Below are 13,322 nucleotides of genomic sequence, written 5' to 3'. Positions count from 1 at the left end.
CCTCCTCAACCGGGGTCACCACGTAGAGCCAGCAGTAATAATCAGCAAAGGTCTGTGCGATATCTTGAAGAGTAGGGTGACTACTTCCCTGCGCGTCTACAATTTGGTATTATTCGATTGGCCAGGGCACGGGAGGCAAGCCAGTATAGCAATTTTCTGTTTTTGTCTCCCTGTCAATAGATTCTAGATGTTGGGATTTGCCATAATTCCTTAGCGGCCTCAAGCGACAAAAGACGTATGAGCCCGAGTTGCCGGTAGACATCACTCTGGAGATCCGAGGCTAGTTGCTCTTCCAAGCAAAGGGCACGGGCCTCTAGCTGACAGAGGTGTTGGGACTACGTTTGCTCCTTCTCTCTGAGATATCTCTTAGCATAGCATCTAATGATAGCTTTGCATGCCACCTATAATGTGCTAGTCAAACGGACAACACCCTAGTTTGATTGGAAATAGGCTTTCAGTTTAAAATCCAAAGCCCATCTGTTGGTCTTGTCCTGGAGAAACCAGACATTGAGTCGCTATATGGGGGCGAAGATCACTCATGGGTTAGCCTAGGAGAAGGAGAAGAGGAGCACATCTCTAATCATCTAAGAAACCTCCACTGGCTTCCTATCAAGAAAAGAATTAACTTCAAAAACCTTGTACACGCATACAAGGCCCTTCACGACCTAGAACCAGACTACCTCACCCACTGCATCACCTTCTACTCCCCACCAGACATCTCCGCTCAACAAGCACCAGCCACCTTACCCTGCATACGGCAGACCTCAGCTGTGGGAAGATCCTTCCCCTACCTCGCCACAAAGAGCTGGAACACCCTGCCCCTGCACCTCAGGCAGTCACCATTGCTTTATCAATTCAGGATGGACTTTAAAACCTGGGTCTTCAACTGAAGCTCAGAGGACAACCCCCTCAGTGCCTTGAGACACTTAGGGGTGAGTAGTTGCGCTCTATAAATCCTTGATTTGATTTGAGGAGCGTGATCAGATATTCCACTGGGGAGGATCTGGATTTGCAAGAACCTTCGAAAGTCGAGGGCAGACATGAATATAAGGTCTATGCAGGAGTGGCAGTGATGCTTTCCGGAGGTATGGGGTTTTGATGTTGTCAGGGGTTGCATGTCCTCCAAACGTTGTGGTAGTCCAGTCTGCAAAGCATTGAACACCCGTCCAATGAGAGGTGGACGGAGGATCCATGACGTCCAGGTCCTGAACTGGGACTCCTTTAAAATCACTGTCGGGCCATCGGGAAGGGCCAATAACATTTTTGAGAGGTCTTCAATAAGGGCGTCAAGAGACAAGTTTGACTGTGTGCCCTAATATCGTCCCCATAGGATGAGGATTTGGCCCTGAGGGTCTCTGATTTCCTGGTTCACCAGCAGAGGGAAGAAGCAGTGAAGAAGAATCGCCACTCAGCGGGAGCCACGCACAAACCAGGAAGTGAAAACTCTATATTATCCCTGGCGTACAGAAATGGGCAGTGGTTGCGTAATGGATGGGTCTCCTGCAGCAACAAAGCAGTGGGGAGAAATCAGTGCGTGTATTTCAGGACTGTGGTGCGCTTCACCCGGTCCAGTAGTCCATTAACATTCCAGGAGAGCATCCGCATGGGCTCTACTTTAGGGGACATGGAGGTCATATTGGTGGGTGTAACAAGGAATACAAGGAATAGCCAAGTCTGTTTGTGATTTATGCCATGGTATCCATGTAGTGTGTGTAGCGAGCGCTAGTGACCCAGTGATCAGTGTGAGTGGTGTTAGAGCGTAGCCATGCTGAGTGTGGTGTAGAATAGAAATTTACTAAAAAAAAAAAGCATAAGGGAAAACAATAACATAACAATTTCCTACCCCCTTCTTCCAAGGGTTGATGCACTTTTTTAATGACAAACAAATGAGGATAGTCTGTCCATGGGAATCGAAGATCTCATCCATGTTTCTAGGAATACCACCGCCTCTGGAGGTACCTCACCCTCTGGTATCGCCACAAGGTGCAGGTTATTGCAGCAAGAACAGTTTTCGATGGCCTCCACCCAGCAGTGGAGCTCAGCCGTGTGCGACAACCTGTGACTTCAAGGCAGTAATGTCATCATCCACCGTGGATATGCAGGACTCGGTCTCTGTGATTCTAGCCGTGGCATTACTCAGGTCCTGCTGCATGAGTCATGTTGACGCGTACCTCCCCAATCTTAGTTTCCACTGAGGCTTGGGGTTTGTGGATGGGCTTAAGGATCATGGCTAAGTCGCCCTCAGGCGACAAAGGTTTGTTGGTGTTGGCTCCCCCTGGCTGGCCGTGGTTTGTAGTGTATTGGTCTGTACGAGTCTACAAAGCCATTGGTCGAGTGGGTTTATCTTTGCCCATGATGGCGGGGAGGCTAGGCGTCACCATAAGCACGCTGGGAGGACATGGCCCACGTGCTGCAGTGGCATGGCAGCACAAGCAGCCAGATTCTAGAAGTAGTTATTGACTCCTATTGCAGCCACCAGCTACGATCAAAGCTGTGGAGTGTCCATAGACTAACTCTGGAGATCGGTGCTGACTCAGAGGTTCGGGGAGGTCCTGACCAAATGTTCAATTGAACCTGCAGCAAGGTCAGAACCATGGAGGTGGGTTCCTTAGTCTCACTTCGGCATGCGTAGTAGTGGTCCTCCAGAGGATTGCAGTATTGGACGGGGCCCATGGAGGAAGTGGCCCAGGAGTACCCAAAAGGCAGATCCTCCCATCAGCTGCCCCAATTCATGGACATCGTTCTCTCCTTAGGCAGAGAACCATGGTGGTGTCTATTCTCCAGTTCTTGAGGCCATGTCTTAGTCCCTCCCCTTCTCTTGGACGGTATTTTCAGTGGGGAGATGAAGTTGTGGTAGCGAGGTGGTGAAAGGGCGTCGAGCTCAGGCCTCTGGAGCACTTATGGGGTTGGGGTAGATGGGTCCGGTCTTCCGATTCCACCCAGAGGGGAGCGAGTTTTTTGAAGGTTGTAGTCGCATGCAGCGTGCCAAGTCCTAAAAATGTGTCTGTCTCCTGTACCCCAGGGTCATGTGAGGTGCCCCAGTCATCCCATCCGGAGCGGTAGCCAAGTCTCTGGGGCGGAGGCGTCGTAAATGGGTGTTCCATTACATATCGTAATGTGGGTCAATAACAGGGGGGTCTGCACCTGCGAAGTGGGTGAGGGGTTGCCGTGGCATATGTGGGCTTCTGGCCGGTAAGCAGGACAATTAGGAGTTATCTCCATGGACTGTAATGGTATTTGAAGTGGATGCTGTTGGTCAGTAACTCTGCTTAGCTGGTCAGTGAGACTTCAATTGTCTCAGGAACTAGCTGTGTCTCCTGCGACACTCACGTACCTCTTGGTTGTGCAAGGTTGATCGTTTTAGTTGAGAAAGGGGCCCGTCGGGCACTGAAGAGGTGCCAGAAGTGACCCCAGGTCCAGAGGCTAGCGTGTGCAGGCTGGGGAGGCAGCCAATTGGTGAAAAGTCCACTGGGGCAAACGTGATTCCCAAAGCAGGCGCTGCAACCCCAGCGCCTCTGCCAGCACAAAACGTTCACCTCGCAGAGCCCCACTGGATGCTCCCTCCCCGCTTGGCCCTAAGCCTGGACGCTGCACCAGCAAAACACAGGACAGGGCAGGACTCCTAGCATGAAGGTCTGGGGCCTTCAGTGTCAGCTTAAAGAGTGGTGAATGTCCTGATTCTCGGGTGGATGGCGACGGATGACGGAGGGGTCCAGAGCACTCCTTGTGTGCGACCACCGTCTTGACACTCTAAGCCATGTCCCCTCGCTATGTAAATCTTTTAATCAGTTTTTTGGCTTACTCCTGAGGCTGTCCATAGTAAGCAGAATTCTATATACACTGTAGGTGATCCTCTCCTTATTCCTATTGTAGAGCAACTGACAGAAGCATCTGTGTCCGTTGAACATCCACTTCTGCTCTGTCTGCACCATTAGCAGGTTCAACTTAAATATTTTCGATGTCCCTCATTGGTCTGCTCACTTTATCAAATTCCTGAGTGCAAATGCACAACTGTTTACTGGCTTCTCTGCCAACATATCCTAGTCCATGTGTGCCGACCTCTGTTCCATTCCCCGATTCTCTAAGCTACCCCACAATCTAACAATGTCTCCTCTGGCAACCATGAGGTCCATGTTACAGCCCAGTTGTGTGTATGTAGACACAGTCGCTTCCCCCAGAAATCAGATGTCACCAGTGGTTGTTTTAGTGCCAGGTTAACTCCGGTTCTTCAGTTTAACTTATTCCTGTCATGTTTCTTCCTCAAGCTGTCAGTGTAGGCTGTAAATTGACCAAATAAAGAATTTTCAGTTTTTCGTAAAAAAAAAAAAAACAGGAAGCAACTTTCATTGAACTGGAACACAAGAGCGTCAAACAACCTAAAGGAGTAGGAGAATGCTAGACACCTGTTAATTTATGAATTTTCTGGAAAAAAAATATTTTTACATCCAAAAGAGATATAGATGCTATTTTAAATGCTTGAATAAATTCTTATATTTTTTTTTTAAACATGCTCTAGTAAAATCCGCTTTAGGGTGGCACACACTGTTTGACCTTTATTTCTCAAATTTGTGGGTCTTTTCCTCCCATGAACATTATGGAACCTTTGCTAAGTATCACCGTCCTAGATCCAGTGGATATTGTATAGTTCTTCCTAGCACCACCTTTTACCCTGAGCCCCAATTCTTTGGCTTGGGGGTTCTGACTGTAATCGTTTATGCTTCTCTTAATGTCTGCCAAAGTCAAACATCTTACAATGGCACAGTTTGTGTTTGCTCAGTACTTTCACTCTTTGTCCGATCTCATTGTTTAAGACTGAGGAATTTGGGATCGAAGCCTGTGTGGGAGCATAGAATTGGTGTCAGGGATGGCTGTTTCAAGTCTTTTGAAACATGTAACTTTACAGTGGCCCCTCTGCTTTGGTAAGGAGGAATGTAATGCATTTCTCAAATGCACTTGAATGCTGCATTGTGCTCTTCAAACACAAGACCCTTTGGTCTCTTATCATGTGATGGATTGCAAATATTTGACAACAGTCTTTGTCTGAGACAGTCGCTAGTCAGTAGTTTTGTGGCTTTCACCTGTTACATTTTCTTTTGAGGCATATTTTTTAATGTTTTTTTCCTATATCTGTTAAGTGCTAGAAAATTTTCCAAAATTGGCAAAAAAAAGGCAGATCATTGAAATGTGAGTTTGTTAGGAAGCCTAAACATATATACTGCCCTGAGACTTCCTTTACTTCATGTTAGTGTCACCTTGTCTTTCCCAGGTTATGACTCTATGGGTTATGAGATGTCTAAGCCTGATTTAAGAGCTGAACTGGAAGCTGACTTGAAGCTTATTAGCGAAGGGAAGAAAGATAAGTTTGTTGTCTTGAGGCAGCAGATCCAAAAGTACAAGCAGGTCTTCATTGAGGCAGTGGCCAAAGCCAACAAGTAAGTGTAATTACTTTCGTCTGCAGACCTATAAAAATTCAGTAGAGCTTACCATGTGCTTGGCCTGGTCATAGGTGACAAATTTCATAACTACTTTGGCTGACTTCATAGTTGCTACTGTAGTTTACTCTCTGTAATTGTTTTTAATGGAGCATATTTTTTTATCCTTGTATAATAAGTAAGTTACTGCTTTAAACCTTTGACTAATGTTCTTGCTACAGTAAATATTATTAGCTCCTCTCCTCCTTAATATATTCGTCTCAAACTGTCTAGGGTACAAGGATTTGCTGTATCTGCTCTACTAGACCTAAGGGTTTCCAGAGGTTGCTGATGACACCTAGGCATCTTTCCAGTTAGAATTGTCATCTTGCTTCTGCACTGGGCTCCATGTTTGGCCCTACATTCCTTCCATGAGGAACTGTTTCCCCTTTGTCCAGTGTACCCTTACTGGCAGAATGGCTTTGCAGCAAAAACGTTCTTACCAGCATATGCACAGCTCTGGCTGAATGCATCTTCCCTGTCCCAGGACTTAACAGCTGCAGCACTGACACAAATAATTATGCTACCATTACTTTTGCAGATTAGATGATGCACTATCACAGTACTTTGGGGAAGCTGTCCAGTCTGCACCTCAAGAGGATCTGTTTCCCGAGACTCCACTTCCTATCCGAAAGTGTCCGCACTGTGGCAAGGACATGGTCCTGAAAACCAAGAAGGATGGTGGGTGAGTGCATGTTTCTGTTGCTCATCTTTTAGATGTCTGCATTTTTACAACCCCTGTTGTGCTACACCTTCCTCTCTAGCGAAAGTGAAGCCACTGAAACATTCCACAGACTTGATCATTGATCACAGACAGGAAAATTAACAAGGTCTGTGGTGCCACATACTGGTTTGTTGTGGTCTTTGAATATACAGTATTTCACAGCGCAGTTGAAATATGTATTTATTTTGATTGCCCTAGCTTGTGACAGAAAGTTAGTCAGAAGTACTGGTGAGTTTACTGTCTACTATTTAATTTGAAAACCCTCACCAAGCATGCTAGCTGGTTTATAACAAGAGATCCATAACTGTAGATGGATCTTCATTTTCGGTTTTCTGAGGGGATGATCTACTCTTTAGATATCTTTTGAATGCTGACAGATCTTGCTTAGTACCTAGTTCTGGTCCTGTAGACGAGTCTCGTCGACCTCGTCTTTTGACTCTGCAGACTGGCGCCTTTTGCGCGCCTCATCTGGAGCCCTGGAGCGTTTCCATAGAAACGCGCAAACGCCAAGAGAAACGCCGTCACCGGACTTCCGGGTGTCGGCGTTAAAACAGACAAAGGACTGCACAAGAAAGGAGGGGGAGTTTCCGGAGGGAGCCCAGCTGTCGCGGAGTGAAGGAGACAAACGGGAGGAGGAAGACGCCGAGACCGGAGGAAAAGAAAGCCAGAACCACGACGAACCCAGAAAACAGGACCGGGACGTCAGCAGCTCCCGCCACGACCCAGGAGGGTTGTGGCTTCACAAGGTACGTTCCTTGCTACGGGCAGGAGCTACTCGATACCCAGCAACAGGGAAGAGGAGGGGTAGTAGAGGGGAGGAGGAAGGGGGGGACTGAGACAGGGGATAGTGTCACGGAGGAGAACTCCCGGGCTAAGCATAAAACCACTTGAACACTGAGATATCTAAGAAGTCCCCACCACTCCCTCACTATCGGGTCTACACCTATACCTGTCCACCCCTATAACCTCCACTCTTTTTTCCTACCCCTGCACGTTTTCCCTACTAAACTATATCAAAGTCCCACAAAACCACTTACCTATTTGTGTGCTCCTGTGTTCTTGTTTTTCCGGTCCCACTGGAGGAAGAACGCCACCTAACCAATCCGGAGGACCTAAAAGCGAAGAAAAGACGGAGGCACTTAAGACAAGGAGAAATTAGAAGGAACTGTTCCCAATAAGACTTTTGTTTACCGTATACGAACATTAGTTTCTTTTTTTTTTTTCCCCCACTTTCACCCATAAAAGAAAAGCACAATAAAAAGATAATCTTTGCTTTGCATCCATATATACAGCCCAGAGTCCTTTGTACCGCCAAGCCTACCACAGTGGTGTCAGAAGTGGGATATCCTTCCCCGGCGGTACATAGAGACAGGCAAAATGGGGGAGAAGCCCACGCTGGAGGATATGGTCAAACAATTGGCTGAGGGGCAGCGTCACCTCCAACTGGTGTGGGAGGCCCATCAAAGGGAGGCGAAAGAAGATCGTGAGGCTCTTCAAACAGCACTGAAAAGTCAGGCCACCATTATGGCCAGTAACCAGCTGGTACACAAGACTGCGCTCCAGAAACTAACGGACACCATTGCCGCCAGCAAAGTCCACCCGAACGTTCCCAGCTCGGTACTGCAAAAGTTTTAGGAAGGAGAAGACCCTGATTCCTTCTTCACAAACTTTGAACGTGTAGCCTCTTCGGCTCAATGGCCTGAAGAAAGGTGGGGCCAGTATATCGCACCCCTCCTGACAGGTATCCTTCAGACGGCCTATCAGGCCGCGAATCCTGGAGGCACTACCCCATATAAGGATATTAAGAAAAGTATTCTAGAAAGGGTAGGCCACGATACAGAGTATTATAGGACGAAATTCAGGAAAGTGAAATGGGGACAGAACGAGGATCCCCGTACCTTCTATTTCCGGGTTAAGGATTTAGGACTGAAGTGGTTGGGACCGTTGGGGACCGACCGTGAAGACATTATCAAAGCAGTCATCCTGGAACAATACCTAGACTCTCTTCCTAGTAGTACCAAAAATTGGATTTGGCAGCACCCCAAGATGGACACAGAACTGGCAGTCGACCTGGCATGCGCCTATCACCGGTCTGTCGATATCAAAACACTAGGCCCCAGGAACCCACTGAAACCGGCCCTAAACACCCCCCCCCCAAATACCCACCCCGGCGAACTTCTGAGGAACCCGGACATTATAGAGCCGGAGAATCCAACCCTATGCAGCAACCCCAATGTTTTAGTTGTGGGGAATGGGGACACATCGCCAGAGGATGTCCCAGAAAAAATGAAGGGGTCGAACCTATGGAAATAGGGGTCACCCGGGGTAGAGTGTTGTGTGTTGGAAGAGGGAATCGTACTTACAAGCAGGCCATAAGGATAAACGGAATACCAATAGAGGCCTTGATTGACTCAGGCTGCAGTCAATCAGTTATCCGCAAGGATTTAGTAAGTCAAGTAAGCGTGACCCCGACACAGTGGGTAACCATCTGTTGTATTCACGGGGACAAGGCCAACTATCCCCTAGAACTGGTCCGAATAGAATGGGGGGAGTATCGTGATTTCCTTCCCATAGGAATTATGGACAACTTAGTAGAAGACTGTGTTATCGGTACCGATTATTCTCGGTTTCCTGAACTCTTAGACCAAGCAAGAAAGCCTGAACCATGTCCAGACTGGTGGTCCAATGCACCATTTTCCAGCAGTATCATTGAGGAGTCGTCAGTACGAAGGAAACTAACCCGAAAAGAGAAAGGGCAACAGAAACAGAAATACTCAACAAGCCGATCTGAGGGGTCCACAGAGAAACAGGTAGCCAACATTGATACCAGTCATTCCGGGAGCGCGACCCAGGGGTAGGTGGAAGTGCCGTCTACCGGTTCCACTCAATGTCTTGTGGACCAGGTCCATGGTCCGCGTGATCCCATGAAGCCCTATCTCAGAGTAGGAGGGGCGACGAGTAGGAATGACATACAGGGTCGTAAAGGACTCATGTAAGTGACTGACGACAATAATACTCCCTTTCTTTTGATTGTCAGTTGATATAGGCAAGAGCCATTATAGTTGATTTTTGGAGAAGCACTTTTTTTTTGTTACTAGGTCCTGAAGAAGCGTCGTTGGATCCTTTTGGACCTCATAGACGCGAAACATGTCGACCCATTGTTGAGGTGGGTCTTGTAGTTCCTTGACTACCTTGTTATGTGCAATACAGTTTGAGAGTGGTCGAACATTACTTCGATTCCACCCTCCTGATTACAGTTTTAATCTTGGCCTAGACCCCATATTAATAAAGATAGTTCTTAGCAAGGGTCATTGAGCCAATTTTATCCTTCTATTTCTTTTCGTTCTCTCCTTTCTCCCTCTCCCTTTCCCCCTCACTTACCTGTGGGAAAGGGCGGCATCATCAAATAAGACCTCCGGCAAAGAGCCCCCCGAAAGGGTGGTGCCCGCCAGACATTGCAGCGCCAGTCTGGCGAGTAGCTGGTCCAATGATGAAGCATGACACCCAGTTGGGTGTGTGAGGACTCTTGCTTCTACAAAATAGGATCCCCCATTACTCTCCCTGTCTTCTTCTTGCTCTCTAGGAACAGTGTATCACATTATTAGTAACATTGATACCACCCCCGTCTCTTTCGGGACGAGCCAACAGGAAGCCCCCACCCTCGTACATGCATGGAAGAGTGCCAAACCGGAAGCTACCGGAGAGGTGGGTCCTTATTTCCTAGTTCACAATAACTTACTGTATAGGGTCACTATGACCTCAAACGGAGAAAAGAGACAATTAGTGGTACCCGAGGTCTATAGGACTCAGGTCCTATTCATGGCCCATAACCAACCCGGGGGTGGCCATTATGGTTGAGAAAAAACTGAAGAATACTTATTGAGACGCTTCTATTGGCCAGGAGTTTATGACCAGATCAGGAAATACTGCACACAATGTCCTAGGTGTCAGTTAGTAGACCCAGGCGCCTCGAGGAAGGCCCCTTTACAACCTCTACCCATTATAGACACTCCATTCAGACGAGTAGGTATGGATCTGGTCGGTCCTCTCTTACCATCCTCTAAAGGACATACTTATATACTCGTCTTGGTTGACTACGCTACCAGATATCCCGATTCCATCCCCCTTACCAGCATCACCACAAAGTCACTCGCCCAAGCCATGAAAACCTTTTTCTCCCGAGTAGGTTTTCCACACGAGATCTTAACTGATCAGGGGACTCCTTTTGTATCGGCCCTTATGAAACAGATATGTAAAACACTAGGGATCACTCAGATAAAAACCGCAGTATACAACCCCTAAACAGACGGTTTAGTGGAACGATATAACCGCACCATTAAAACATTGCTAAGGAAAACAGTAGATGACTCCGGAAAAGACTGGGATCAGAAACTGCCCCTGGTTCTCTATGATATCCGGACTCACGAGCAATCGTCCACTGGACATAGTCCTTTCGAACTGGTGTTTGGGAGACAACCCCGTAACTTACTGGACATGGCAGCCGAGACGTGGGAGGAAGAGGGTAATAAAGAGAAACCTCTACTCGAGTATATCCATAAGCTAAAATCACATTTGCAAACCGTCTGGGAAGATGTACGGAAGCATTTAGAGAAGGCTCAAGAGAATCAAAAAGCATATTACGATCAGGGGACTAAACTACGGGTTTTCCAACCTAACGATCAGGTTCTAATAATGCGACCCACTTCAGAACATAAATTGCTAGCTAAATGGCAAGGACCCTATCGTGTAGTAAAAGCAGTTTCTCCCGTCACCTATCTTATTGAAATTAATACACACCCAAAAAGAACTCAAATCTATCATATAAATCTACTAAAAAAATGGGAAGCAGCGGAAAACACTCCTAACTCCTCTGCTACTGGGTTCCTAATAACGCCCAACACTGGGTTAGGCTTAGATCTTTATCCCACCACAACCACAGAGCCGGGGGTACGACCCTGCATAAATGACTCTCTTTCCAAACTAGAAAAAAATCTGTTATATGCATTGCTACAACAATATTCTGGATTCTTTTCAGAGACTCCGGGCCGGACTTCTCTGATCCAACACCATATTAGAACTCCGGAGGGACAAACCATTCGCCTACGGCCCTACCGGATCCCTGAAGCTCGAAAACATATTATTGAGGAAGAGATAACGAAAATGTTATCCCTAAAGGTTATTGAACCGTCCACCAGCCCTTGGTGCTCCCCGGTCGTTCTTGTACCTAAACCGGATGGGTCTATCCGGTTTTGCATCGACTTCCGGAAGCTAAACGACATATCACTTTTTGACACATATCCTATCCCACGAGTAGACGAAGTGCTGGAGAAAATAGGAAATGCTCGCTATATGTCCACTCTGGACTTAACGAAAGGCTATTGGCAGAGTCCCCTAGCCCCTTTGGACAAAGAGAAAACAGCCTTTGTAACCCAGTCCGGTTTGTACCATTTCACTGGCCTTCACGGAGCTCCCGCTACCTTCCAACGCCTAATGGACCGGCTCTTAAAACTGTTCCAAGCGTTCACGGCGGCATATCTGGACGATATCGTCATTTTTAGCAACTCATGGACTGAACACCTACAACATCTTGACAAAGTTTTCCACACTTTAGCTGGAGCCGGCCTTCAGGCCAATCCAAACAAATGCGTTTTAGGTCAAACTCAGATTGCTTATCTCGGGTATCTTATCGGTAATGGGGTCTTACGTCCGCAAAAAGACAAAGTTGAGGCCATCCTACAAATACCCGTGCCTAAAACCAAGAAAGAACTTCGTTCCTTTCTTTGGCTGGTAGGATATTACCGTAGATTCATTCCTCAATATTCCACAATTGCAGCTCCCCTAACCGACCTCCTGAAGAAACACTATCCCACCAGTCTACCCGTTTTTTCTGCCTCTCAGCTTGAGGGATTTAACACGCTCCAAAAATTCCTTACGACAGAACCAGTGTTGCAGTGTCCGGATTTTACCAAACCCTTCCACCTGTACACAGACGCTTCCAACGTCGGTCTCGGGCCGTTCTCTCCCAACCCGACGAGAGGGGTCACGAGCATCCTGTTGTGTTCATTAGCAGAAAACTTCTTCCCAGAGAATGTCACTATCCCGCTATCGAAAAAGAATGCCTTGCGATTAAATGGGCCATTGAATGTTTGCAGTATTATCTCCTGGGAAGGCCTTTTGTCCTCTTCACGGATCATGCCCCGTTGACATGGTTGGCCTCCCATAAGGACACTAATTCTAGGATCTTACGGTGGTTTCTTGAACTCCAGCCTTTTACCTTTCAGGTCCGCCACATTTCTGGGTCCCTGCAGTGCCCTGCCGATTTCCTTTCCTGGTGTCCCGACTCTTCGGTCCTCTACCAGTCCCGATCATGGGATGGGGAGTGTAGACAGGTCTCGTCGACCTCGTCTTTTGACTCTGCGGACTGGCGCCTTTCGTGCGCCTCATCCGGAGCCCTGGAGCGTTTCCATAGAAACGCGCAAACGCCAAGAGAAACGCCGACACTGGACTTCTGGGTGTCGGCGTTAAAACAGACAAAGGACTGCACAAGATAGGAGGGGGAGTTTCTGGAGGGAACCCAGCTGTCGCGGAGTGAAGGAGACAAACGGGAGGAGGAAGACGCTGAGACCGGAGGAAAAGAAAGCCAGAACCACGACGAACCCAGAAAACAGGACCGGGACGTCAGCAGCTCCCGCCGCGACCCAGGAGGGTCGTGGCTTCACAAGGTGCGTTCCTTGCTACGGGCAGGAGCTACTCGATACCCAGCAACAGGGAAGAGGAGGGGTAGTAGAGGGGAGGAGGAAGGGGGGAACTGAGACAGGGGATAGTGTCACGGAGGAGAACTCCCGGGCTAAGCATAAAACCACTTGAACACTGAGATATCTAAGAAGTCCCCACCACTCCCTCACTATCGGGTCTACACCTATACCTGTCCACCCCTATAACCTCCACTCTTTTTTCCTACCCCTGCACGTTTTCCCTACTAAACTATATCAAAGTCCAACAAAACCACTTACCTATTTGTGTGCTCCTGTGTTCTTGTTTTTCCGGTCCCAATGGAGGAAGAACGCCACCTAACCAATCCGGAGGACCTAAAAGCAAAGAAAAGACAGAGGCACTTAAGACAAGGA

The 13,322-nt window shown here is 47.8% G+C and overlaps 1 protein-coding gene across 2 annotated transcripts in view; it reads left to right on the top strand.

Annotated features, from left to right (window-relative positions):
• TOP3A (DNA topoisomerase III alpha) overlaps positions 1–13,322 on the top strand; it is a 226,817-nt gene that overhangs the window by 166,225 nt on the left and 47,270 nt on the right. For both annotated transcript variants that reach the window (XM_069210104.1, XM_069210105.1), the window contains exons 15-16: positions 5,267–5,432; positions 6,013–6,156. In XM_069210104.1, the coding sequence (XP_069066205.1) occupies positions 5,267–5,432; positions 6,013–6,156 (310 nt within the window). The remainder of the gene's footprint in view (positions 1–5,266; positions 5,433–6,012; positions 6,157–13,322) is intronic.

This window comes from Pleurodeles waltl, chromosome 10, assembly GCF_031143425.1.
Source record: "Pleurodeles waltl isolate 20211129_DDA chromosome 10, aPleWal1.hap1.20221129, whole genome shotgun sequence".
Classification (NCBI taxonomy): Eukaryota; Metazoa; Chordata; class Amphibia; order Caudata; family Salamandridae; genus Pleurodeles; species Pleurodeles waltl.
This window is presented reverse-complemented; position numbering and strand designations above follow the sequence as displayed.